This window comes from Eleginops maclovinus, chromosome 22 (genome assembly GCF_036324505.1).
Source record: "Eleginops maclovinus isolate JMC-PN-2008 ecotype Puerto Natales chromosome 22, JC_Emac_rtc_rv5, whole genome shotgun sequence".
In the NCBI taxonomy this organism is placed as follows: Eukaryota; Metazoa; Chordata; class Actinopteri; order Perciformes; family Eleginopidae; genus Eleginops; species Eleginops maclovinus.
This window is the reverse complement of record NC_086370.1, coordinates 7,775,130-7,801,658: the sequence shown is the minus strand read 5'-3', so window position 1 is coordinate 7,801,658 and position 26,529 is coordinate 7,775,130. Positions and strand designations below refer to the sequence as shown.

At 39.8% G+C, this 26,529-nt stretch overlaps 2 protein-coding genes across 5 annotated transcripts in view; both read right to left on the bottom strand.

The window, feature by feature from the left end:
* LOC134858581 (sorbin and SH3 domain-containing protein 1) overlaps positions 1 to 12,889 on the bottom strand; it is a 45,688-nt gene extending 32,799 nt beyond the window's left edge. For 2 of the 3 annotated variants that reach the window (XM_063874548.1, XM_063874546.1), the window contains exons 1-2: positions 5,853 to 6,055; positions 430 to 472 (exon numbers count right to left, since the gene is read on the bottom strand). The gene's annotated coding sequence lies outside the window, so the exon portion shown is untranslated. Of the gene's footprint in view, positions 1 to 429; positions 473 to 5,852; positions 6,056 to 12,759 lie in introns of those variants that run through there. The other variant, XM_063874547.1, reaches the window with a different exon arrangement.
* Positions 12,890 to 17,615: 4,726 nt separating this feature from the next.
* Positions 17,616 to 26,529, bottom strand: part of pik3ap1 (phosphoinositide-3-kinase adaptor protein 1) — a 29,930-nt gene continuing 21,016 nt past the window's right edge. For both annotated transcript variants that reach the window (XM_063874818.1, XM_063874817.1), the window contains exons 10-18: positions 26,418 to 26,465; positions 26,094 to 26,336; positions 25,956 to 26,012; positions 24,645 to 24,838; positions 24,485 to 24,557; positions 23,957 to 24,124; positions 22,260 to 22,330; positions 21,507 to 21,604; positions 17,616 to 18,525 (exon numbers count right to left, since the gene is read on the bottom strand). In XM_063874818.1, coding sequence (XP_063730888.1) covers positions 18,408 to 18,525; positions 21,507 to 21,604; positions 22,260 to 22,330; positions 23,957 to 24,124; positions 24,485 to 24,557; positions 24,645 to 24,838; positions 25,956 to 26,012; positions 26,094 to 26,336; positions 26,418 to 26,465 — 1,070 coding nt within the window. In that variant the 3' untranslated portion in view covers positions 17,616 to 18,407. The remainder of the gene's footprint in view (positions 18,526 to 21,506; positions 21,605 to 22,259; positions 22,331 to 23,956; positions 24,125 to 24,484; positions 24,558 to 24,644; positions 24,839 to 25,955; positions 26,013 to 26,093; positions 26,337 to 26,417; positions 26,466 to 26,529) is intronic.

The window sequence follows — 26,529 nt, the reverse complement described above, 5'->3', positions numbered from 1 at the left end:
AAATAAACTTAAGTACCAAAACTTAAAGCACTTATTTTGCAGTTTGGCCCTTTACAGAATCATATATATTAAATTATTGCATTATAATGATTGAGTGTCCATCACTTCCCTGCATGGTAAATGTTAGGTTTCATTTAATTAGTTTAAGTTCTGCTGAGTAGCTTACACTATAAAAACATATAATGGTTTATTAATTGACCTATAGTTTTAATTAATAATGTAAATCTTCAAAAATATCAGTACTTAATATTTAAATGAATGTATTAGAGTTAAAGGCATAAAGTGCATGATGTCAAAAATGCTTAAGTGAATTAAAGGTATCTTAAATGTCTTAATAGGTACAGTGCTTGAGTACACGTCTGAGTGCCCCAGCAGCATTCAATTATTAAACCAAAAGCACTATCACTACCGCACACGGAGGCGACTCACTGGGAGTTGTGCTCGGTCTAACGCCGCCCCCTGCTGGAGAGCCCTGGAGAGAAAACAGAGGGAAATTAATATCCAACTCAGTGTTGTCATGGAAAGCTGCTGATATGAATTATACTTTATCCTGAAGATAAACAAAGACGCTTGGTACAGCAAAAAGACAAGACAATTTACACGTCACAGACAGTTTAATCAATACTGATGTTTGTATGAAGCAGTTCAGAAGGTAAATAAGCCTGAGTGTATTTTGACCTTTATTGAAGAGCTCATGAACTATCCAAAAATTGTGAAAAATGACGATCATGTTTTGTTCAAAGGCCAAGACAACATCATCAAATGTTTTTTGTTGTCCAGAACCTAAATGTATTGAGTTTACTGTGGCAGTAAATAAACCAGGAATAAGAGAATTTTGACAATTATTTTGCTTAAAAGCAACTCAAACTAACTAACCGAAATCAATGTAGAGTAACAGTATTATATTCACTGTATATTCATGTTTCTTTACATTCGAAATGTTCTTATATTTTTAACTCATGTGCCTTGTAAACATGCTGCTGCAACAAAACAATTTCCCTAATTGAGATCAACAGTACTTTTAATCTAACAGGAGTCCAACAATGTCCCTACCTGCAGATATTAGTATATAAAAGGTACGTTTGGTAACCAGGCCATGGCTTTGCTGCAGAGTCCGCCTTCAGCATGCAGTGTATTTTATTATGGAAGACTGTGTGACATTATTAGATATAGAGGAGAATCGTTGGAAGGGCTGGCTAGCCTGTCGCTTCTACTGTAGGGAAAGTGGAGGCACTGCAACCAATAGCTGTAATTGGGGACCGCATACAGCTAATGAAATTGTGGTAGTACAATGGTTGGGTTACACACTGAAATGAGATACAATTGAGCCAGACAGGAAGGCGGTGAACCACCACTCATCAAATTTAGTCTATGACACACAAGCTTTAACTGTGTCATTCATAGAAAATGTATCACTTGGTTAAACAATGACAATCAGATGATGTTTCCTTAGTACTGTCCAATCTGTTTGCCAAGAGATTGCAGACAGAACAATCCTGTGTCCTGACAATTTAATATCACTGTTCCTCATGAGCTATCCCATCATGATATCTAAGATCACAAAGCCAAAACACAATCTAATCAGGGATGGCAACAGCTGATACATGTGAAAAGGATTAGGGAAGGGAATGTTCTGTGGATTGTCTTTAAATCATTTTAACTACAATGGAGACATTGTGAGTTCAAACCAGAGGTGGAAAGAGTACCCAGATCTTTAAAGTAAGAAGAAGAAACAAAACCTAATTTAAGAAATACTCAGGTACAAGTAGAAATCATCCATTAAAGTCTTAATTAAGTAAAAAAGTGTCAAAAGTAAAAGCACTATTTATGCCTTATGGCCACTTTCATAATCATATACTTTCAATTACTGGATTATATTAAGTGATGCATTAAAGGGGCCCTATTATGCTCATTTTCAGGCTAACATGTGTATTTTCTTCCTCTACTGCGACATGTCCCCATGCTTTAATGTTCAGAAAGCTCTTTATTTTTTCTCATACTGCCTGTGTTGCAGCACCTCTTTTCACCCTCCGTCTGAAACCAGAGCCCAGTCTGCTCTGATTGGTTAGCTGCCCAAATCTGTTGTGATTGGTCAACCTCTTAGAGATGTCCCGCCCCTTACCCTAACACGTACATTGTATTGGAGTGCAAGCTGATAGAAGTGCGTGGGTTCCGTATTGTAGAACCTCAGATTGAAGAGGAACAATGCGGTTTTCGTCCTGGTCGTGGAACGACGGACCAGTTTTTTACTCTCGCAAGGATCCTGGAGGGGGCCTGGGAGTAAGCTCATCCGGTGTAGATGTGCTTTGTGGATTTGGAGAAGGCGTATGACCGGGTTCCCAGGGAGATACTGTGGGAGGTGCTGAGGGAGTATGGGGTGAGAGGTTCTCTACTCAGGGCCATCCAATCTCTGTACTCCCAAAGCGAGAGCTGTGTCCGGGTCCTCGGTAGCACGTCGGACCGATTTCCGGTGAGGGTTGGCCTCCGCCAGGGCTCCACTTTGTCACCAATCCTGGTTGTGATATTCAAGGACAGGATTTCGAGGCGTAGTCGTGGGGGAGAGGGTCTGCAGTTCGGTGGGCTAAGGATTGCACGACTGCTTTTTGCAGCTGATGTGGTCCTCATGGCTTCATCGGTCTGTGACCTTCAGCACTCACTGGATCGGTTCGCGGCCGAGTGTGAAGCGGCTGGGATGAGGATCAGCACCTCCAAATCTGAGGCCATGGTTCTCAGCAGGAAACCGATGGACTGTCCTCTCCAGGTAGGGAATGAGGACTTACCCCAAGTGAAGGAGTTCAAGTATCTCGGGGTCTTGTTCTCGAGTGAGGGAACAATGGAGCATGAGATGGGCCGGAGAATCGGAGCAGCGGGAGCGGTACTGCAGTCGCTTTACCGCACCGTTGTGATGAAAAGGGAGCTGAGCCAGAAGGCAAAGCTCTCTGTCTACCGGGCCATTTTCGTTCCAACCCTCACCTATGGTCATGAAGGATGGGTCATGACCGAAAGAACGAGATCGCGGATACAAGCGGCCGAAATGGGATTTCTCCGCAGGGTGGCTGGCATCTCCCTTAGGGATAAGGTGAGAAGTTGAAAGGAGCCAGTTGAGGTGGTTCGGGCACCTAGTGAGGATGCCACCTGGGCGCCTCCCTAGGGAGGTGTTCCAGGCACGTCCAGCTGGGAAGAGACCGAGGGGTAGACCTAGGACCAGGTGGAGGGATTATATCTCTTTGCTTGCCTGGGATTGCCTTGGAATCCCCAGTCAGAGCTTGTTGATGTGGCCAGGGAAAGAGAATTTTGGGGCTCTCTGCTGGAGCTATTACCGCGACCCTGACGGAAAAGCGGGAGAAGATGGATGGATGGGTTCCGTATTGATGTCACTATGTTATGGAGGTAAACAAAGTAGTCCATTGGAGGCGTTTAACATGCACAAAACCCTATATAAAACAATACAGGAAAAGGAAAACCCCCCCAAAAATGTGGGACCCTTTAATGTTTTCATCACAGCCGGCAAAGATGCTAATTTAAATATATTTTATCACTTTATTATATTTCATATTAGCCAATAAATGTGATCTATAAATACATATAGGGGGTTAAAAAGTATAATCTTGGCTTCTAAAATGGGTAAAGTATAAAGTAATGGAAGTATTTTAGATAAAGTACTCAAAAATGTCCTGTTGAGTAAATGTACTTCACTACCTTCAATCTGTGGCTAAAAACTAGTTAAAATAAAAAACAATAACTCTGCAATCCTTGAGTTTAGTTTGGGACGAAGCCCTTGACCAATGAAATGCATTCAAATATGAATCTCTGTTCCCCTTTAAAGACGGGTAGGGGGGAGGGCTCTAGAGAGAACAAACATATGTTAATTTGAGCTGCACCAGTGGAGCATGCAGAAGGAACACCAGGGCCACCAGAAAAGTGTCTGTGAAACACTTCCCACTGCTCCGCCAGGTCTCCTATTGAGCTCAGCCAGCACCGCTGATTTAGGAGACATCCCTGTTTAAAATACCAAGACATGGGCTGACTGAATCAAGACACAAACACATGAAAAAAGCAATCAAACTGTCACACAGACGCACACAAATAATGTTTATTGTGTGCAGGCTTTTGATAATGGTGATGGGAAAAGCACGAAACCCATTTTGAATTTCTTCTCAGCTGTATGTTAGCTAGTTAGCGTGGGACTGTGTGTGCACTGTGTTTATACATGCCGGTAAATAAGCCGACCTGCAGAACAGGCAGGGGACTCATGTTCCAGCTGGAAACCTCCACAAATAGGCCCTAAATGGATGAGGAAAATGGGAGCGATTCCAAACAGGTCCCCCGGGGACACCAAGCTACAAACCTTTTAAACATCTTGCAGTCTCAGAGCTGAGCTGTCCCAGAGCACCAGGAGCTCTGTGTATTTATTTCCCTTCTCTCTTTAATAAAATCAACTTGCTTCCTGGCCCCCTGCATCCTAGGGAGACAACGCGTCCATGCTCTCTTTTCCAAAACCATTGACAGGCATTCATTATACTGACGTCAACCCGACTTCCGTTGTATCCTCGGATGAACCCCAAAATTGTAAATATAAAGTATTAGAGGAAGTATTCAGACCTCTCACATACAGCACTGTAGGATAGTTAGTGGGAAGATGACAGCCTGCAGCGTTCACCTCGCTGTATAAACACACAAGAGCAGAAATTATCCCTGGCCTTTTTAGGAAGAGATGCCTCAGAGCAGAGCCGGGCAAAAACACTCCTTGTAATCAAAAAGGCTTTAAGATGTCCCTGCTTCACAAAAGTCTTACAGTTCTCTATGAACACAAACGGAGATGGAGATTATTTGAAATAGCTTTTCTTTCGTCTATGCGTTGCAATTTTGTAGTCTAATATCCTAAATTGGCAATGGCCACTTCTGAATGTTCACCTCTAAACACTGGGTTGGAGGTTAGGGAGGAAAATACCACCACATTATACATACAAATATTGTGTTGGGAAAATATTACTATAGATAATAAAGATTAGTCCAAAACTTATTTGAATGTAAGTTTAAAAAAATAACAAAAAAACATTACAAATCCAATTTCTTTGGAAAAAAACAAATCATTGAAAAGTATTACAACACAACAGGATATGAGGGATCAATTCTGGAGAAGATAGGGAATATATTCACCTCTAATAACATTTCTTAATGTGTATTTGGACTGTGAACCAAGTTATCTTAATGCTTAAGATGCTGTTAATCCTATACGTTTACATTTTAACTCTTGACATCATTTACCTTTTTACAAATTCCTTTAAAAATAAATATATACACATATATATTTTTCATAGCATCAAACTATTGTGTGTATGTGTAGTTTTTGCCTGTCCTTTAGTAAGTACAGTATGACGGAGAAGCTCAACAGATACAACTATTACCTTCTTAAGGTTTTAGACCACATCATGATCTGACGAATGCCATGAGACCACCTCTCATAACACCAGGAAGAGAATCAAACAAGTTTTTATAGTTAACATTGCTACAAGCTGATCCCAGACATCTTCTGGTTGTCTCTTGAGACTCCACATTCCAAGACCTGACTTCTATAAACTTTCTCTAACAGGTGTTATTCATGCACTGAAATGATCAGTGAAGATTCCAGGAAATCCCAGCAAATAAAACGCCCTCTCAGTTTAAACCACTTTGATTACCCAGAAGCAGGAGTACACAGAAAGGGAAAGATGGTTCATCCCATTTGCACCATTACACACAGAAACATAAATCTCCAACCAAATGCTCTTGGGGATACCTAAATACCTCCCAGAACAATAAACTCCCAAAAGGCTTCCCAACACAGTGGATCTGAGGGGAGGGGGCATTACCTTCTGGATGATGAGCACAGCAAGTCCTTATTCCACCATCATCCGGTCCCTCTGAAGCCTCCTGGGGCTCCGACTGAGCTTTGAGGGTCTTGTTTGGGCGGGACGGTCCCAGCTTTGACCTTGACCCTCGCTATGTAGGGGGTCTGTTTGTTTTTTTGACAACAGGCGTGCCCTGATGGACTTGTCACCACATGCCACCTGGGAATGTGGCACCCACTCAACAACTGTGCAGACCACCATATCAAATCATCCCACCCCCCTCCGAACGCTCCACAGAGACAGTAGACGAGAGACAGATCAACACTGGAGGACGGCTGGAATTCGCTCTGGATGACTCAGCCGTCCGTAGGGCTTCAGTACTGCAGTCAACCTGATGAAGTCCTTCAACGACCTAAACTGGTTCTATGCTAATGTGTGTAGTTTTGAATTGTAAGATAACACTTTTTTGTCAATTATTGTCAATTAAGTTTTTTAAATTGATGCAGGAATTGCAAATTTAGTCTAAAAGACACTAATTACCTGAAGTGTAATTTTCAAAATGCGTTTTTTGAACAACTTTCAGTTCAAATCATAAACATATTCCAATTAAAAACATCAGAGAGAACGAAAGAGAATCGTTTACTTTTGAATGCGCCAGTTATATATGTAACGTGCCATCTAACGCTCTGAAAGAAAGGAAATACGTGTATTTCCCCAACTGTTGATGGTTCCCTAATGTTGAGGAATACTATTTTACAGATAAAGTACTTTCAGCACTGAACTGTTTGTTGTTTTGAGAGCTGACCAGTGTTTACGGGAAATGTTCTTTCTAACAGATCTTTCTCTTAAATTAAGCCCAAGCTAAAGCTATGACCCTGAAAACACCTTCCGAATAGCATGAAGTGTAAATTGCAAATCATTTGGAATATATTATTTACACGAAACATGGTCAAACTTTTAAGTGAGAGGTATAAACAAACGGATTAAGAGGGACATCTAGTTTTATTTCACTGTGATTATGGAGAAACTTTAGAGAAAACAACTGGATGTGACCCAACACGCGTGTCTGGCCCTAGTAGACAAAGTATCTTATTTGTAATTAGTATGAAATTGATTTTTCCCTGAACTGCTTTATGAGTCCAGTGGACCAGAGCAGCAACAATCAGTTCATCAGCCTCCAGCCTCTGTCTTTCCCCCTGTGAAAACTAAACAAAGATGGGGTGGTACCAAGTTGAACTATGATGTGTTTCACACAGGGGGTCTCTGTGTAGCAGTCAGAGGCTGCCTTAAAAGTGAGCTATGTTAACACAAAAGAGCTCTCTCCACACGCTCAGCTGTACCGTAGACGGACAGAAAGGGCCGTTACGTAACGCGGTTTGACTTTTGCTTTGTCAACAAAGGGCAGAGAGGAGAGAAGCTATCCAGCACTGAGCGTGGATCCCACCAAACAGCTCCAAACATGGCTCGAAAGGGCCGCTCCGGAGCAGCAGCTTATCCCCCTAATTGAGAATAGCCGCCCCCACCTACCCCTCCACCCTCCCAACTCTCTTCCATAAACAGCTTCCATGCTGAACGGCAGCCTGGGATTCTACACATTCCTCCAGGAAGCTATTTGAAGTTCATTTCAAACAACTGCAGCATAAAAGGAAATGTATGTAACATAGAAAGCAGGGTCATTATAGTCCTGAGAGCGGGATTACGCATCCACGTTAATAACGGATGGAGCTTAACTTGAATCTATAACATCAGATCATCCTTTGAACCTCGCCTAATGAAATACCACTTCATTTGTTTGTAGTCATCCAATGGTATCACTTTCATATTTGAGAATGTTTGTGACCTTTAGGAGTAAAGTGTCCTTTTTTCTGAGGCAAAAAAAAGCTCCCATCATTCCAGCCAATGAAAGATGTGTCTCAGCGTTTGGAGAGGCTCGCAGCCTGCCAGCGTGTCCATGAGAAGCCCTGACAGATTTTGGACGTGACGGTGGCCAGATTCCCGGGACAGAGGGAACACTTGGCTGACACGTGTGAGGGTCCTGGGGAGGACTGCAGCTACAGATGCTGTGTTAGAGAGCCAGCCTGCTTCTGCTGTGCCTGCTAGGCCTTTAGAGGCAGCGTAATAAGAATGTCAGGGAGCTGACAGTGTACCCAGGGTGATACATCTTCCCAGCAAAAGGCTCCAGGCTGCTCTCCAAGAGTGAGAGAGCTTGGCTCACAAGCTTCGGAGTGAGGATAAACATTCGGCTGAATATTCAAGCAGCCCCGGGGTGTCTCTTTAAGGGGCTTTAAGAGAGTTTTCTTGGTAGGAGCAAAAAGAAAATCAGACAAGTGTATGAGCAAATATGGAGATTTATCTAGTATACAGTAAGTGATATATTTTGGAAAGAAATCCACAATAATGTTAATAAATCAATAATTTTATTGAGATTGTACACTGCCATCTAATTTTCGAATAAGTTGAGGTATACCATTATATACCAGTAAGTCTGATATTTAAAACATTTAAAAACATGTATTTAATAAAGCGTTTTGGTAGGCTTCAGTACAGTTACTGTTACAGACTCACACTCACCCAAACTACACTTCATTCTGCTGAAATAATTCGGCAATTGCAATTTGAAATTGTCATAAATGGCATTTTAATTCTTGTTTTAAGGCCCATAATATTTTTGTTATGTAACAGTGACCTTCACCTTTGACATTTCACCAACAAATTAAATTCAGGTCATCCTTTAAAGATATTCCCTCAAGACATTCATGGAATATCACGACAGTCGAACCTAATGGACAACCATAAAATGCTATGAATGCTGATATGATAAGAAAAGGCTGAATATCCAAAGTTAAAGATTATTTTTCCATTATTAATATATATTTTTTAAACCTTTATAGACATCATGATAATACCGTTATCATGAATTATTTTGGCAGCCATAATCGTGTTGTGAGGCTATTATCGTGAGTGCTCTATTTGCAGATATGAGTAACGGTCACTCATGATGCTTTAATGTCATCACTAGATAACGAGCTCAGCTGTGCACATTGGATTCCTCCTGGCTTAGATAACGGGCCGCACCGCACATTAGGTGAGCGGCGATGACAATCCTGCTCAAAGTGTTTCCTCATCTCTGCTGGATGTTTTGACTCCGACGTGGACAGGCCGCTCGAGTGTGCTCCCTAATATAACTCTCCGAGCGCCAATGTGACAAGACTACTTGATAATTGAGTCATAGGATATGGCGGCTAAACGTGAATATAAACAGCGATGTGATAATCCAGCAATTTTAAGTGCTATGAAGGTATCCTCGTGTGAAATGAGCGTGCGGCAGGACTCCAGCGGGTCCCCATCATACGTCTATTTCAGGAATGCCTGCCCAGTCTGACTCCACCCGTCACACCCAGACACAAACACCACAGGCAGCTCCGTCAATAACAGCCGGGCTCCGTAGGTGGCGGCACTCTTATTTCATTGTTGTTTATCACATTTTCTAGTGAGTGATTTTATAAACATTCTCTGCGTCACTGTCGCTTGATCATTACAGTTTTGTTTGTGTGATGATGAGTGAGGATGGTTATATTAAATATCTTCCAACAACTGCCGCCATAGTGTTGTTTTCCACCAGTTGCTGAGATGTAACACAGGGGAGTGGGGTGGAGGTGGAGGTGTGGTGTTGGTGATGAAGAGTGCAGCTTAATCCATCACTAAAGCATAAATTGTCTTTTCACTGCCTTGTTTACATGCGTCCATGATCGGGGGGGCTTTCTTTGTGCCACAGACCTTGAAAAGCCAAAGCATAACACTTCACTTCACCAACCACTTTAGCCAATGGCAGCAGATGGAGAAAGCGGCAGAGGGGGGGTTGCTAAGCAACCTGTTGTAACATTAACGGAGTAAAAACAGAAACCTGGTGTTTGAAGCCATCCGCGATTCACAGTAAATACAGAGCTGTTTTTACAAATACCGTCACAAAAACAGCTCCATGTCCTGCTGATATCTGCCTTCACTAAGCAGCTGGCATGCATGAATTAATAAATAATAATGCATTTAGCTGATTTGAGGAAATATACCTTAACAAGGATAACATTATTAAGAGATAATGCTGCCATTGTCCAGGTTAACTTTGTTTTGCACTTAAAAACTGCAAATAATGGTGGTTAATTATTAGTTTACACTCATTGTGAACACGAGTCCAGTGTGGTAACTTGTAAGTTGGTAAGATTGTAACTATTTCATATTTTGAATATTCAAATATTCATTTCCTAAATAGCCAGTAATCAGATTACAAAACAAATCGTGAATATGTTGAAAAGCTGGGTGATCTGGAGGCCAGCCGGCAAATCTCTTACATCCGGTTTTGAGATTCACGTTTCCCAGGGTCGCTCCTTTCAAATCCAGGGGATCTGTGTAATGTGACTCAGAACGAGCTTCATGAAATATTAACCACGGCGCTGGGATCACACCAACAGTCGCATTCTTTCCCCACAGGTTATCATTTCTGTTTGTCAAGTTCAATAGACTGAAATGCAACACTACGACCTTGATTTATTGAGACTACTAAAAAAGCAAGAACTGGATGATAGTGGCTTTCAAAATTGGGTTTCAAACTTGACGTTTTGTTAGAATATGAATCAGTCTGTACAATAAAATTCTGTGGACACTAATGTAAACACCTGCTACGATTATTTTCACTACATTATTCGGCCTGATTATCTTTTTCTAGATTAATCAATGAAGCTTTTGTTGTATAAAACATAAAAAAATAAGAAAAAAAGTCACTACCAGTTTCTCAAAGTACGAGGTGAAGTCTTCCTTTTCAGTAAAAAAATACAGACTGTAAAAAAACGTGAAAACCCCAAAGACATTCAGTTAGATATGATGTAAAATTAACAGAAAACCAGAAATAAAAGCATTTATTGCATTAAAAATTACTTTAACAACAATTTGTTTATCAAACTAGTTGGCAATTATTTACTCATCTACCATTCAACACATTATTGTGGCTCATCTTGAGAACCGAGGCAAGTTAAATCCAAAAAGCTGCAAAAGTTGAACATTTGCAAACGATATATCGGGAATCGTTTCAACTCCAAAAAAACAACATTTGACTTGCTTTATTTGCACAACAATATGTACAAAAGGTCAGTTAGTGGTTTGGCTGCTCTGTGCGTGACTGAACAAATGGCTCACGGCTAGGTAACATATGACTTCCATTTACACACACACCATCGCTGTGTAAACATCTACAACTCCTATGCTGACAAGTCATTAACCAGGAGTCTGCTTTATAACTACTACTGACCTACTACTGAAGTACTACTATTGGATCAACACTCAGCAGTACTAAACTGAGGGGACATGAAATCTGCTTTTAAGGGAATACAAATAGTGAATATAATATAAAGTGACAAAACACTTGACAAAGATTTGGTTGCACATACACAAGGACCTTTAAACTAGCGGAGGTCCTGTTCTGTCTTTCTAAGTAAACACTGTCTAGAACCACTATCTCTACTACATGTTTCCATGCGATAAGACTCAGAGCAGAGTGTGTAAAACATGTGAAATGTTCTTTTCTTAGAAAATCAGTCTGACTGCTTTGCCTGTGTCCTCGTAGCAGGTTGATGAATTATTTGTGTTGGGGTTAATATTTTATCAGCTTCTTTAGTGTCATGTTACACAGATCCCTTGGAGTGAAAGAGTCACTGGTGTAGTAAAGTTATGAATGAAACACAAGCAAACAGGACACATACATTTGCTGAGTGTCAGAGGAAAACAACACGGCTCAGATAAAGTGGAGGCACCTTTTTCTGCTGAGGCTGATTATTGATTAAAAAAGATACACTGGTGAAGCTGTATGGAGCTTATTTTGTTTATTTATTAGATGAAAAGGCTTAGACAGCTTTTCTTTTCTACTTGGGTTGTGTGTACATACACTTGTGCTGTGAATCAGTTGTTCATGTCACATGCAGTGCATCCTTCTCAGGCAGGCGTGTCGGACTAGAATATGAAGTAATTCAGGTCGACTGTCTCTATAACTGCAGGGAATGTTTGCACTGACTGTGCAGCTAGACAACACAGCAGCTCAGACTCACACAGATGTCACTGGAAAAAACGAAACTGTAATAAAATATTCCTCCTGTTTGATTCCTTTGCATTGTTGATAATCTAATTCACCTCCCAGCTACTGTATGTCTCCTACATTCAATTCCTCAATGCATGTTCACCTTCAAATCATCTAACAATAAATGGCCTAGGCTACAATCTATCTCTGACAACATTGTGATAAAATGACAGTGAAACACTATTCAAAAAACTATTGCCAACACCTGCATGCCGCATAATATGCATTCCATTAAGTTGACGGTCCTGATGTCACAGCCTTGTTGTATGCATGTGGAGTAGCCTATAGTCTGCTCCCTATGATTCACAATGACACGCGCTAATGAGCCTACCTGATACTTAAAGAAACAGCAACACAAGAAACAATTAATTGTTTTTTTTTTAATCAGACCAGACAGTATTTTAGCAAGGTGTAAAATCAGGAAGCATTTAATTCCCAGACTTGGTATTTTTCTTTTCCCCTGGGCATTCAGCCGGAGTGCGGCACCCATGGCGGGTCTCATTCCCACTGTATGGATCACCCTGTACTGCAGCAACTGTCCCAAAGCCAGAGCTCTCTGATCAGATGCTAAATCAAAACTGACTAACTCATATAAGCCCTTGTATTTGATCAATTGTGCTGAATCCATATTTAAAATAACAACTAATAAATACATTGGGTGGTGTTGGTTTTCCATCATACGATAATAAAAAAACATAGTCAGCTGTTTTGATGCCATTGTAAAACACATTACAAATGAAAATAATATATCCCATGGAAACATTAAAGAGCCCCAGCAGCAGTGATGCGGAGCACGAACACGCTTACCTCTGTGTGATGGTAATCCAGTGTTATGCTGGCTGCTGCAGACGCACTTCACTGAGCTCTGTGTGCCGACGGCTGCCCTCCACCAGTGTCCTGTCAGCGCTTCACCCTCACCGGCCTCAGCTGCGTCAACACCGCCGCACAACACCAGCACCGAGCACCGGGGGCTGGGCCGCCGTCCCTTCACAGTAAAAGCCTGGACCCAGTCATTTCAGAATAAAACCGAAATGTAAGTAGTTACGACAACATGTTTTGTCTTCAAATTACTTACCCATTTATATATGTTGACTACTTGGAAGCAGCTGAACAACACTGACATATTACCTTAACTATAAAGCTCATGGTTAGCAAACACTTACCTTTAAACCTTCAGGAAACACGTAGCATTATTAGCATCCAATGGGATTTTCAGACCACTTTATGAATTTGAGTTCAATATCACTCTCCTTGGAACTTGTTTTTCGGCGCTGTCCACCCCTGAGAAAATAGTATGTGTTTCTTTTGCTGCTAAATGTTGCGCCATGTTCACTGGCTAGTTGCTAACTTGGTCTGTAGGTTTATGCTCGGGAGGTTAGCCAACCAACAGCTCGTTCTGTTCGTTTTACAGCTTTTTGGCTAAAACAGCTAGCTGTATTGTTGAGGAGGGAAACAGTGTTCATAGGAGCAGTGTGAGCATACTTAACCAAAACACAAAACTTAAGGCCCATTAATGTAAGGCTGTTTAAAGCCTCAGTTGTGGGGTTTATCTTGTTGATATAAAATTAGATAGCAGAGCGTCAAAAGATATTTGTGCCCATAAAGATATTTTTCTGTGTAACAAAATAGGCCTGTTTTTTTTTTCTTCCGATTTATGGTTATCAAAAACTTTTCTTGACTGCATTTACCAGTTGTGGTAAAACAGGTAGTAAATCACAACAATCCAGAAACATTTAGCTGGATTCTCATGAGTCTGACAATACATTTGTAAGCCTATGTTGTATCTCGTTACTTTTACTGGATTTGCTCCACAGTGTTTGTCGAATGATATTATGTATTGTGTCGAACAACCGATCAGGTGCTAACTGATGCTGTGTGTTTATTAGTTAAGATTTATTCTGATACCACAAGTCCTGGCTATAGCTGCACTGTCTCAGACGTTTAATATTTTCTTCCCAAACTTTTGAGAGGAAATTTGGATTTCAGGTTTTATTTATATTCACAACAGTGCAGTCATTTGTAAATGCATGTAATGGCTGCATTCTTAATGGATTCAATCAACTGGAAAAAATGTTCACCAACATAGAAAGTGGAATCCAAAAAGAGAACATGGAGCGCCATCAAGTGTCTGAACCTAAAATTGTACAAGTAAACAATCAATAGGCTACTGGTTGTTAGAGAGGCAAATCAAATAACAATGCATTCAAGTGTATAAAAGGGTCAGTGTATGTTTTGGTCATTGGATTTTCTTTTCATAAAAGGGAATCCAAAAGCCAAACACGAGTGGATATTTAATTTTCGTTTTCAAATTGAAAAAATAAAATTGAAATACTAAAAATAATAAGGCGTTTAATTTTCTTTATCATGGTCAAAAAGTTATTAACTGAACTTAAAACGGCTTGATTTTCATTTTCTTCTTAAAACTTAAAAATGAAATCACTAGAAAACAGAAACGAAAAAAGTGTTTCCATGTTCTGCTACCGGAAGTTACCGTTTACAGAATAAGAGCGCAGATGAGGACGGTCCTGGTTCGGCAGTGATTCGGGGTCTAGTGGTCATATCAGCCCACGCCAAATACATGATCTTTAACCCATGTGCCCTCCTCAAATGTACTACCCCTTCGACACCTTCGTGGCAAAAATGTACACGCACTAAAAACTTCATCAATCCTTTAAACAACGTCTCACTTGCTCAAAAATACCAAACATTCAATCATTTTTGGTATTTTAACCCTTTAAAACACAAACAAATGTTTTTCCATATAATAAATAGTAGAGGGATGTTGCTTTGGTGGTTATTAGTGTCTTGAATATGTCAAAGATTAGAACAAAAAAGGATTTGATTGGATTAGTATTTTTTTATATAGTGTCAGATAGTCCCTATAGATTCCTTCATGGCAAAAAATACCTCATTGACTTCCATTGAAACCAAACTTTTGTATCTCACTGTCATTCAAGTATAACACCATGCATTCATTTAGAAGAAAAGTAGTGATATTTGAGATTTTATTTTACTGTATTCCACCAGATTAAACCATTAACCCATTATAGGCCAATGCATGAAATTCTTGTATTTTTGCCAGTTAAATTACAGAGCTGTGTGTGTGTGTGTGTGTGTGTGTGTGTGTGTGTGTGTGTGTGTGTGTGTGTGTGTGTGTGTGTGTGTGTGTGTGTGTGTGTGTATCTGTAAGCATGCACTGATAATTTATGGGGTAAAAATAGGGCAACTTTTCCTTCCCATCCTAACAGTAAGTGGACAGCAAAGATCGGGCCAGTCTGGTCTCCATCTTTTGCCGAGACGCGGCGCTACGTTCAGGCACCCATTGGCATGATGCAAGGGCCCACGAGATATGCCATATCAAGAATCCACGATGAGGCCTCTTGCCCTCTTTTTAAGTTCGTCTCCGCCTTCAATGCTTTCGTGTTGCTCACTGATGTAAATCCCTCCTGGAACCAGCAAAGAACAAACAGATAGAAGTTGGTCTTACATGAGCTGGGGAAATCCATGGTGTCCTCACAGATTGTGCGGAGAAAGTACCCCCCAAGTACAGCAACTGCTGCTACCATGGTGGTGGAGGTACAGACCACTGTGGCTGCCCTCGCAGAGACCACCGACACAGCTATCGCCGCTGCTGCCAGCATTTCAACAAGGAGAGGTGGGTGCTAGTTGTGCTCAGGCCTAAAAAAGAGGTATTCTACCACCTGCACCAACAGCTGCATTTGTAGAGAGCACCAGGTCACATGCTGCAGGACCTGCTGGTCTGCTGCTGGAGGTCATGGCACCAGGACACACTACGGGAAGAAGGCAAGCTGGCAGAGGCAGTGTGATGCTCTGGGCAATATTCTGCTGGAGGACCTTAGTTCCTGCCATTAATGTGGATGCTACTTTGAGGCGTACCATATACCTAAACTTGTTGCAAACCAAGCACCCCCCTTCATGGAGACGGTATTCCCTAATGGCAGTGGCCTCTTTCAGCAGGACAATGCGCCCTGCCACACTGCAGAAGTGCTTCAGGAATGGTTCAAGGATACACAACAACGAGTTCAAGGTGTTGACTTGGCCTCCAAATTCCCCAGATCTCAATCCATTGAGCATCTGTGGGATGTGCTGGATAAACAATTCTGATCCATGGAGGCCCCACCTCGTCACTTACAGGTCTTAAAGGACCTACTGCTAACGTCCAGACAACATAATATTAGGCAGGTGTTCATAATGTTATATCAGTGTATAAACACACACACCCACCCACACAATCCATCCATGTGTCTGTTTCTCCCTGACACACACAGATACATCACAAATTCAAAGCCTGGATATGTATTTTTCAAATGTGTTTATATTTCATCTGTCCTGTTCTGTTATCTTTTGTTGTTGCAGTTTGCACAACAAATGTTCCCATTGATGAATCAGATGTTGATTGGAAAACAATTTCACACACACAAACTCTTGGGGCCCCTTGTAGTCACAAAGCTCCGTAATATAACTGGCAACAATACACAATTTCATGTATTGAGTGCATGGTGGTTTCAATGGAAGTCAATGAGGCATTTTTTTTGCCACAAAGGTGATAAATAATGAAATAATTCAAATAAATGAATTGGCATGTAAAGGGTTAAAATACAAAAACACATTTAATATTTGGTCGTTTTGAACAAGTGAAAAGTTGTTTAAGAGCTTTACAGACACTTTTTTCACCAGCTCCAGTTTCTTCTCCCCCCGCAACACCCCCACCCGCAGACGGTACCTTGTCCCTCACAACAAACCAGGTGAGGAGGGAGTTGCAGAGGTGTAAGGCGCGGAAGGCTGCGGGTCTAGATGGCATCAGCTTGAGGCTCCTAAAATCCTGCGCAGACCAGCTGTGTGGGATTGTGGAGTTTCTGTTCAATCGGAGCCTGAAGCAACGGGGGGTACCACTACTGTGGAAGACGTCCTGTGTGGTACCCGTGCCAAAGAACACCCACCCCAAGGACTTCAACAGCTACCGGCCGGTGGTGCTAACATCGCAGCTGATGAAGACCCTGGAGAGACACCGCAGGTCCTTCCTTCCTACAGCCGTCAGACTTTACAAGCAGCATGGCCCCTGGTAGACCCCTCATACATACATACATACATAGATACATAAACAGAAACTCACTAGTTGTGCAACAACAATTTATGTGCAATATACAAACATAAATCTACCATTATCAACAGCTGTGCAATATTTACCGGGCTGCTATATCTCCTTCAGGATGTGTATTTTGTAAATTGTGTGTTTTTCTTTATCTTCATATCTTTTTAAAATATTTTCTTTTGTTAAGCTGGATGGCTCTGTTGCTGCTGTAGCACATTTAAATGTCCCCTCTGTGGGACCAATAAAGGGATTCTGATTCTCTGATTCTGATTTATGAGGGGTAGTACATTTGAGGAGAGCACAAGGTTAAAAGATCATGTATTTGGCGTGGGCTGATTTGACCCTCGGAATCACTGCCAACACATGACCGTCCTCATCTTCGCTCTTATTCTGTAAACGGTAAGTTCCGGTAGCAGAAACGAAAAAACAGGCGTTTTTTCGTTTCTGTTTTCTAGTGATTTTATTTTTTGTTTTAAGAAGAAGAAAATGAAAATCATGCCATTTTTGAAGTTAAGTTAATAGCTTTTTGAACATGATAAAGAAAAACGCCTTGCATTTCAATTTTATTTTTCAATTTTAAAACAAAAATTAAATATCCACTCATTTTTGGTTTTTGAATATCCTTTAGTGAAAAGAAAATCCAATGACCAAAACATACACTGACCTGAAAGGAAAATATTTTCTTATATTTATTCTGTACAGAAGTTAGACAAGTGATGTAGGTCCAAACCGGTTTCCTTAATCTTATTTTTACAAGTTTCAGAAACAAATATTAAAATAGCCAACCAACCTGTAAGTCCTTTAAGTAGTATGATTGTGACATCATTTGAGGTAAAATAAAAATGATGTCAAAAGAACTTTAAATGAAATGCTTGTAATACACCAAGGAATATTATAATTATCTTGTGAACTGGACAACATCAACATCACTGGCTCAGTTAACAGGAGACCAACTACAAACTTGTTTTAATGTCATACGCAAGATTTGAATTAAAAACAATTATTCCCCTTTCTCACCAACATACTAAAATTCCAGTTACCACAGCTAACATTTTTTTCAGGAAAGACACATCAAAACATAAACACTCAATATCACAGACTCAATCACACCTACAAATACACAGGCCTACACACATGCACACAATGAATCAATATGGGGACTGAATTAATTATGTTAGGCACATAAAAGCAAAAAAAGACACAACATTAAAAACGTCTCTCTGCATGTAGGCATCTTTTTAAGTCCTGATGTCTGTTTACAGAGGAACACCCTGTCTTGCTAAGTCGTCCTTCCTTTTTAAAATGCTTTAAATCAAACCCAGCTAAAGTGGACATGTGTTGATCACCGCAGGCGCCGAGGTACGGGAGGTGCTGAGTTTGTGTGTCTTTGAGTCGGTCTTTGAGGAACTGCTCGAGTCGGGCAGGATATGTAGCGCTCATGCAGCACGTTCTCTAGCATCCTGTGAGAAAAAAACAGTGCTGTAAGATCATTGACCTGATGGGGCTGTAGATCTACAGTAAAGGGAGGGTAGACTGTGAATTCCCATTCATGATTGTCATCAAAAAAGTAATCACCACATACATCCAGCCTTTAAAACTAGTGTTTCATAAAACAAACAACGTTTTTTTTGTTCAAATCAAGACTTAAGAATTGGGTTGCAAAATGACAACGTTTATAATGCCTCTTTAGACAGATTAACCTTTTAGTTTGGGAATTTACAAATCCATATATCCATTTAGAAAGGCTAAGAATGTTCATCTTCATGGAGAGTTTCTATAAATATATACATTTGAAAAGAAAAGTTAACTCTTAAACATTTGGTCCTTCTGTGAATAAAGAAATGACTCCTGCTTTGCCACCTTTTATTGTTAAGATACAATTATTACATTTCTGTTTTTTAGCATTAGTATTTAAATGTGACTGTTGATTTGGTATGTTTTCTTTAACCTTTTGTACGTCTTTTGGGTGTTTTTAATTGAAGGTTTCTACTACATCCTCATAAATAAATAAAAAACAAGTTATCAAAATGTTTGAATTGCAGATAACAGCTACTGAAGGGGGAATTCTGCAGGCTACTTCTAGCTGTAGTTACAGCTACCCTTTTTCTACTTGGTCTTCCAAAAAAGATAATAACACAGTCAAGGTTAGGTGCTTCATTCTATTTTTTGTACTTTGTATTTTTTTACATAACATTTATTCTTTGTATAATAAAAGCCTTTGTTTTATTACATTTGACTACTTTGTTTGAATTATTTTGATATGGACGTACGTTTCTACTTTCCTTTATGTAAAGCACACTGAGCCGTGCCTGTATCTGAAATGTGTTATAGAAACAGACGTACTACTGCTATTCTCTCATAGGTTGTTTTGTCTACTTGATCCAAACCTAAGGGCAGTTGCTTTTACATTTCTTATTTTTCTCTCTTCGGTGTAACGTACCATTTATATATTAGTTTTAAAGACAGTATATTATTCTATGGCACAATGATTTTGTAAAACTGGAATTCCACTATTGAAGCCAATCATGTTGATCAAACATGTCAGTTTTCCTTTGTAGATCAATGCACTAATGTAACCATCTAAATCACCTTTGGTACATTTAAAGGTATCATATCATATTCTTGTCTCGTGTCAAAGGCAAAAGTGTTGCTAGACCTTAGATATCTTATCTTATTGAGTCACGCTATGTTGTATTTATATACAGTACTATGCTTGTTGTGAATTATATTGTATCAGCATTTCATTGTACCGCGTCAAAATTGGTTGAATTGTAGGTAACAGCTGAGAAAATGTATGAAAACACACTAAATCCCCCAAATCTCTCCATCATACATGTTCTGTTGAAATCACAAGTTCATACCCAATGTCTCAGATAAAATTAGCAAGAATTGCACCCACACAGGATGATTATAGCACACTATTTGCCATGCTGTGCTGAAGGTGTTTTCCCTTTCCATTATTATGACCTTTATATTTCTTTATATTTACTTTTGAGATATTGTAGTTATTTCTTAAGGTTAGCAGACGTAGCTTTTAAAAACAACTATGATTCTCTGTGCAGAAACGTGATATTGAAAGACACTATGTACATAAGTAAGTACATACGTATATAAAATGTTCAACAGCTTGACACACTTTATAACTGGAGAGCTGCAGTACACACTGTTCTGTTGCCCACAATGCTTTTTAAGGAGATAAGGCCTTTGTCACTTATGATCACAAGACTGCCGAGTTTCTGAGTTACGGGAACTGAGTACAGTTATTTTAAACCTGCTTAAGAGTCACTTTGATGTGGGCTTTGGTTTTAAAATGTTCTCACTTTACGTAGATATTTTAAAGATCATCAATGCCTTTGTTGTTTTCTCACTTTAGCTTCCTTCCTTTTCGCACAGCTGCGAATCATTGGTCAGTGACCATTTCCTCTTCATCACTTATTGTCATGCTCTTCCCTGCCTGTAGATTCTTTATTGGGCTCTGTTTGTTTCTGTCGCACATCGCAAAAGCATCCACACTGTTACTGTTGCACTGCAGAACTGCTATTCCGCATGTCAATGTTATAACAGGACATATATACATTCTGTCGTTGGGGTGTCTTTAGTACTGAATACATATTTTATTTATAAAAAACATGATTACTTGACTGTGTGTGGTAGTTAACTAAGTAAATAGATGAAGCCAGGGCCACTAAGTGAAATCAAAACTTTCAAATATGATAGAATATTGATTAATTGATTGATTATATATTATATTCTCACTTAACAGAGAGATATAAGATAAACTTCCAGTTTAGATAAAAAGTGTCATTCTTCCTAATTAGTTACTCAATTAATTATATAAACTGCACCAAGTAATTTACGCTACACACAATATACACTGCCTGGCCAAAAAAAGGTCACACACTCTAATATTCATTGGACCGCCTTTAGTTTTGATTACGGCATGCATTCGCTGCGGCATTGTTTCCACAAGCCTCGCAATGTCACAACATTTATTTCTGTCTTCCATTAATTAAGATCTTGTATTGATGACGGGAGATTCGGACCACTGCGCAAAGTCTTCTCCAGCACATCCCAAAGATTCTCAATCGGGTTCAGGTCTGGACTCTGTGGGGGCCAATCCATGTGTGAAAATGATGTCTCATGCTCCCTGAACCACTCTTTCATAATCTGAGCCCGATGGATCCTGGCATTCTCATCTTGGAACATGCCCGTGCCATCAGGGAAGAAAAACTCCATCGATGGAATAACCTGGTCCTTCAGTTTATTCAGGTAGTCAGCTGACCTCATTCTTTGGGCAAGTTGCTGAACCTAGACCAGACCAACTGCAGCAACCCCAGAGCACTGCCCCCACAGGCTTGTGACCTTTTTTTTGGCCGGGCAGTGTATTTCTGAGATTGTATTCTTTAAATACAACTGTATTTACACATTTACCAAAACTGACCTCTCTGGGACCCGTGGAGGAATCCTAGGCGGAGCTAAGGGCGATGCATTCGATGACCTCAGAGGTCGTGATGGAGGAGGGAGATTTTCTACCATGTCCTTTTGGAGAAAAAAAATCTGATCAAATATGTGACAACACCTGAAACACATTTTTGACCAACCAAACATTCCACAGTGCTTTGCCTTAACAGCTAAAACAATTAGATAATTAATCAATTACTGGATCAACAAAAAACGAGTGAAAAATGATTAGTGTGTGAGGATTTATTGCACTTCTTTGTCTTATATAATAGCAAACGTCAAATCTTTAGGTATTAGCCGTTGGTTTGTCAAAGCAAGCCGCTTAAAGTTATCACTCTTGGCTTTTTTGAAATTTGGATGATATTTAATAATTTGCAGAAAACAATGTACAGATCTGATTGAACATTGAGCAATGCGTGGCAAGCTTCAAATATTTCTCAACAACAAAAGTCTTTATATGAGTATAAGTAGATCTGTACTTTTAGGAACTGAAGCACTGAAGTATCCACAGACTAAATGCCATGTTTTTTTCTACCTCACATGTAGTGTGATGCATGTTACTTGTTTGTTACGGGTGCAGCTACAACAGAAAGTGAAGGTTCAGTTTGGTTTAGACACTCATGCAGAAAAAAAAGCCCCTCATGGACGACTTTCTCCTGTTTAACGAGTTAAGCAAGTGTGAACATTGCGGTTTCCATGTGTACTGAAAAAATTCTTGTCCTTTCGTGCTCACCTCAAACTCAGGCTCGGTGCCGCTGCTGTAGCTGATGGTGCTGTGAGTGCTGAGTCTGTTGCTCTCCGTACCTGATGTGAAGAAAGACAAATGTAGAAGGAAAACATGTGATTACATTTCTGTGAGGTTAGAGCTTGTGGTGAATTATGCTGCAGACCACTTCACCAAATGCTTATAAAAACATCAAAGACGTTACAGCTAAATAATATGTCAGCAGGGAGAGATATGAGCGATCAGAGCGGGATCAAACTCAATAGACAGACTCATCTGTAGGCTCAGAAAATAGTCAAACTGTGTCAACATATCAGTGCTTCATTTTGTCTTTCAGCTAAAAAGAATAAGACACAAAGTACAGTTAAGTAAGTTGACAGTTCCTTTATAAAACAAATAACAGTTTAATGTCAACACCATATACTAGTGAAAAAACCTTGAAATAATACATAATATATCTTCAACATTTGCTGACTGTTAAGGATTATTGAAGTCCCCGATAAGACGCAGCCATATCTTATCAAAAGCATGTCTTTTAAAAGCAACCAACGTTTGTCAAACAGGGATCTGCCTGTGAGAAATATTTCTGTTTCCTATTAAACTTGTGACAAAAAATGCAATATTGGGTCTGTATAAGTATTGCAGGGACATTTAAAAATGTCAAATGTCAAAAGGGCAAAGCTGGAGAGCTCTCAAATTACATGTTATGTAATTCTATCTTAGTTATTGAGCTTATGATGACTTTAATCTGAGAAAATAGAATAAAACGGTATAAAAGAATCGAGTGAATCTTCAAAAGACCAAACACAATAAGCTCCTCAGAGATTTGTTTTTGCCATTCTTAATCCCATTTGATCTAGTTTGGATTCATCAAGGGAGCTATTAAAATAAAAAAATACATAATTGAAATAGGCACAATCATAACAAGGCTTGTAAGTCATTTCTACAAAATGTTACAGTTCTGATCAGCAGGAAGACTTGGCCAAGGTGCTGGTCACGGATGATAAATCAATGTCCAATATTGTGACACAGGATGTTGGGAATTATCCTTTCTTTAGAAAGTCAGAAACTTAAGCCTCCCTTGCTGCCCTATACCTCACACTTCATGTCGTGCAGTCACATACAGTAACAGAAAAAGGAAGTTAGGGGTTGTGAAACAAATTAATGAGATAGCGTGTCAACCATGGCCTCAGCCTGAACGTTTAAGGAGCGCAAACCAAAAAGCTTTCGCATTCATTGACAAAGATTGTTGAGTAAAGTCAGCTGTGTCCACTGCTTCATCTAGTTTTGGATTTGTGTACTAGATTTAACTTTTCACCTTCTTCTGCCGGGGGCTTTCTAACAAGGTGCAAATGAAATGATGGATGGTTTTCTTCTCCTGCATCCTGTCTGAGTTTTTTTTCTTAAGATTGATGGCAACAGTAGGTATTACAGTAGGTATACAATTAGTATTGCCTTTTTAGCACAAACATTGAATGGAAAAGATAATTACGGGCTGTGTCATTAACTTATGTGCATCATGTGGAGGCAGGACCCCCCACAGGTCACCATCACAAAGCAGCAATCACTCGAATCAGTTGAGATAATAAATTGCCCCCTACATGCTTATAAAAGGAAAGGGGGAAAACAAGCAATGCAAACACAAGAACAAATCTGTTACAGTTCTGACCACTGAGCCAGAAACAAAACAAATAAAAAAAGCTTACTGGATGTGCTGGACGTGCTTCCTGTCTTCCAGCCCCCTCTTTGGATAGGTGGAGCCACTGGAGGAGGGGGCCCCATCAATCTGGGTGTGGGCTCGTACACAGAACACTCTAACGTCACACCGGACCCCCAGTATAGGTTCCTCTGCAGCGGGGCACTTATCTCATAATCTGAAAGGAGATAAAAACACATCAAATAACAGTACATTTTACAGGATGTGTTTGATATCCGCTGTGTGATTCAATACTTGATTTAATCATCGTCATGTAAGGAACAGATTAGCTTCAATAAGTCAAATCATTTTAAGTACTACCATATTGTATTTTGGTGAGATCTTAATGGTCACCCAACTGATCTTAGTGGAATCAGGTGGGTTTTTAGACTACAACGAAGATGTGTAGACTTTCTGCAGTCCTGATATCTATTGATATCTATCTACTGTATTTAAAGAAAGCAAGTACATGGGTTTTTGTTTAGGAGATACACTACATATTAAAGTAGCTTTAGAGAATTAATTCAAATGATTCTACCGAGCTCTTTTCCACTCTTTTCTCTCTCTTTGTGACGTCTGGTGATGCTGTCTCGCAATCTCTTCAGATTTTCCTGAAAAAAAAAGAAAAGCACACCCGTTAGATGTATTTATTGACCACCAATCAGCTTACAGACTTAAATATTGTGTTGTTTTTCTACCTGCTGATAGCGTATGGAGCCGGACCTCCGCTCATGGTCAAACTGCCAGGTCTTGAACTCTTGGACGGCCTCATCCACAGTAATCTCCCCCACCTTCACCCTCTCCTGCAGGGATATCAACTGTCTCTGTCCAGGCGTCTTCATCCCAGCGTAGGGGTCGTAAACAGGAAGAGGAGCGTCCTCCGCAGGCCGAGCTGGATGATTGTTATTTAACAAAAACAATGGAGTAAACAAAGTTTATTTTCACTGCAACTGTTGTTTTTATGATGTCTTTAAGTTGTACAACAGTTTCATGCAAAAAGCTACTGTAAGCTCATTGGTTAGGTTCAACTTCAGTAAGCCGAGTCAAAGAAGCAGTGATGTGTGAAGAACAGTATTTATATTTTTTCTGTTTTTATCAGGTCTCGATTAACAAAATGAGTCAACCAGCCTTTCAAAATAACTGTAGCATTACACAGTGGCCTCAATTACATTTCCTAAACTTAGTGTTGATAAAACATGGCCACCTCCTTCTCTAAAATAAGTTGCACAGCAAATGCATGTTGGAAATCGGTAGAATGCTCAAATGCTGGGGCAACAATTAAAAAAACTAAAATAACGATAAGTCTATGACTCAATCAGTACAATGTTATCATGTACAGTATGGGTGATTAGACACAGTGGTGGAGAAAGTATTCAACCATAGTTTTACTTAGGTGAGCAACAATATTAACATCAAAATGTTATTATATAGTTATAATATAATTACAGTCCAACATTCAAAAGTACACATGTAGGATAGTCCCTTTCAGAATAATAACAATGAGTTATGCAATAATGTGTTTAATGTTGAAGCTGGAAAAGGTGGGTTTAAATGAAGTAAGTAAAGTAAAGAACCTCAAATCTGAATCTTCTTATTTAAATTCCACAACGGATTAGAATCAAAAGGTTTTTTTTCCATACAGGTTTGAACAGACAATGTACAACTGTTCTAAGGATATCATACTGTAGATAATGTTTACTATCTCTAAGCGGTTGACCAATCCCAACAGAGCTGGCCAGCTAAACAATCAGGGCAGAATGGGCTCTGGTTTCAGACAGAGGGTGAAAAGAGGTGCTGCAGCACAGGCAGTATGAGAAAAATAAAGCCCTTTTTTGTATGGAAACATGTCACAGTAGAGGCAGAAAAATTGCAAATATGAACCTGACAATTAGCATAATAGGGCCTCTTTAACAGTTTTGCAATGTTCTTATTAACTTGGAATATAAATGATGAGAAAACAGACTGAAATATAACAACAAATAATTTAAATGATTTAAACTGAGCTTTACCTGCAGGACATCCACTTTCCATCGCAGCAGTCTGGGACGTAGCTTTATCTGAAAATACTGTAGAACATTTTTTTTTTATGAGATCTGATGTATAAGGAGAACACTTTATGGGACAGCAAAACAGAAAATGACCAGTACCTCTTGAGATGACAGTCATAGGCTTTTCAAGATCACATGCGGACTCTGGTCTGGGGATTGGGGCTGGGGGACGATTCATGACGGCTGGATTTGTATCTACAGTGTCATAGATATCCTCCGGGCAAAGATCGTAAGGGTCCTCCTCTTCTTCAATTGGAACGAAGTCAGTAGGATTGTCTTTTTCCTCTTCCTCCCCTTTAAGGTACTCCTTGATGTAAGTGTTTTCACTGGCATGTCGTCTTACTGAAGGGCACATCGTAACCACTTTAAATATTAGAACAGGATACTATAATATACATGATGCTATAGGTATTCAATGCTTACCTTCAAAGAACTTCCTAAGCATTGCTTCCTCTGGGTTCATCACTTCATCTGAAAATAACAGCATCATCAGCATGCATACATATTGTATTGGTCATTTTGAGAACCAATAGAA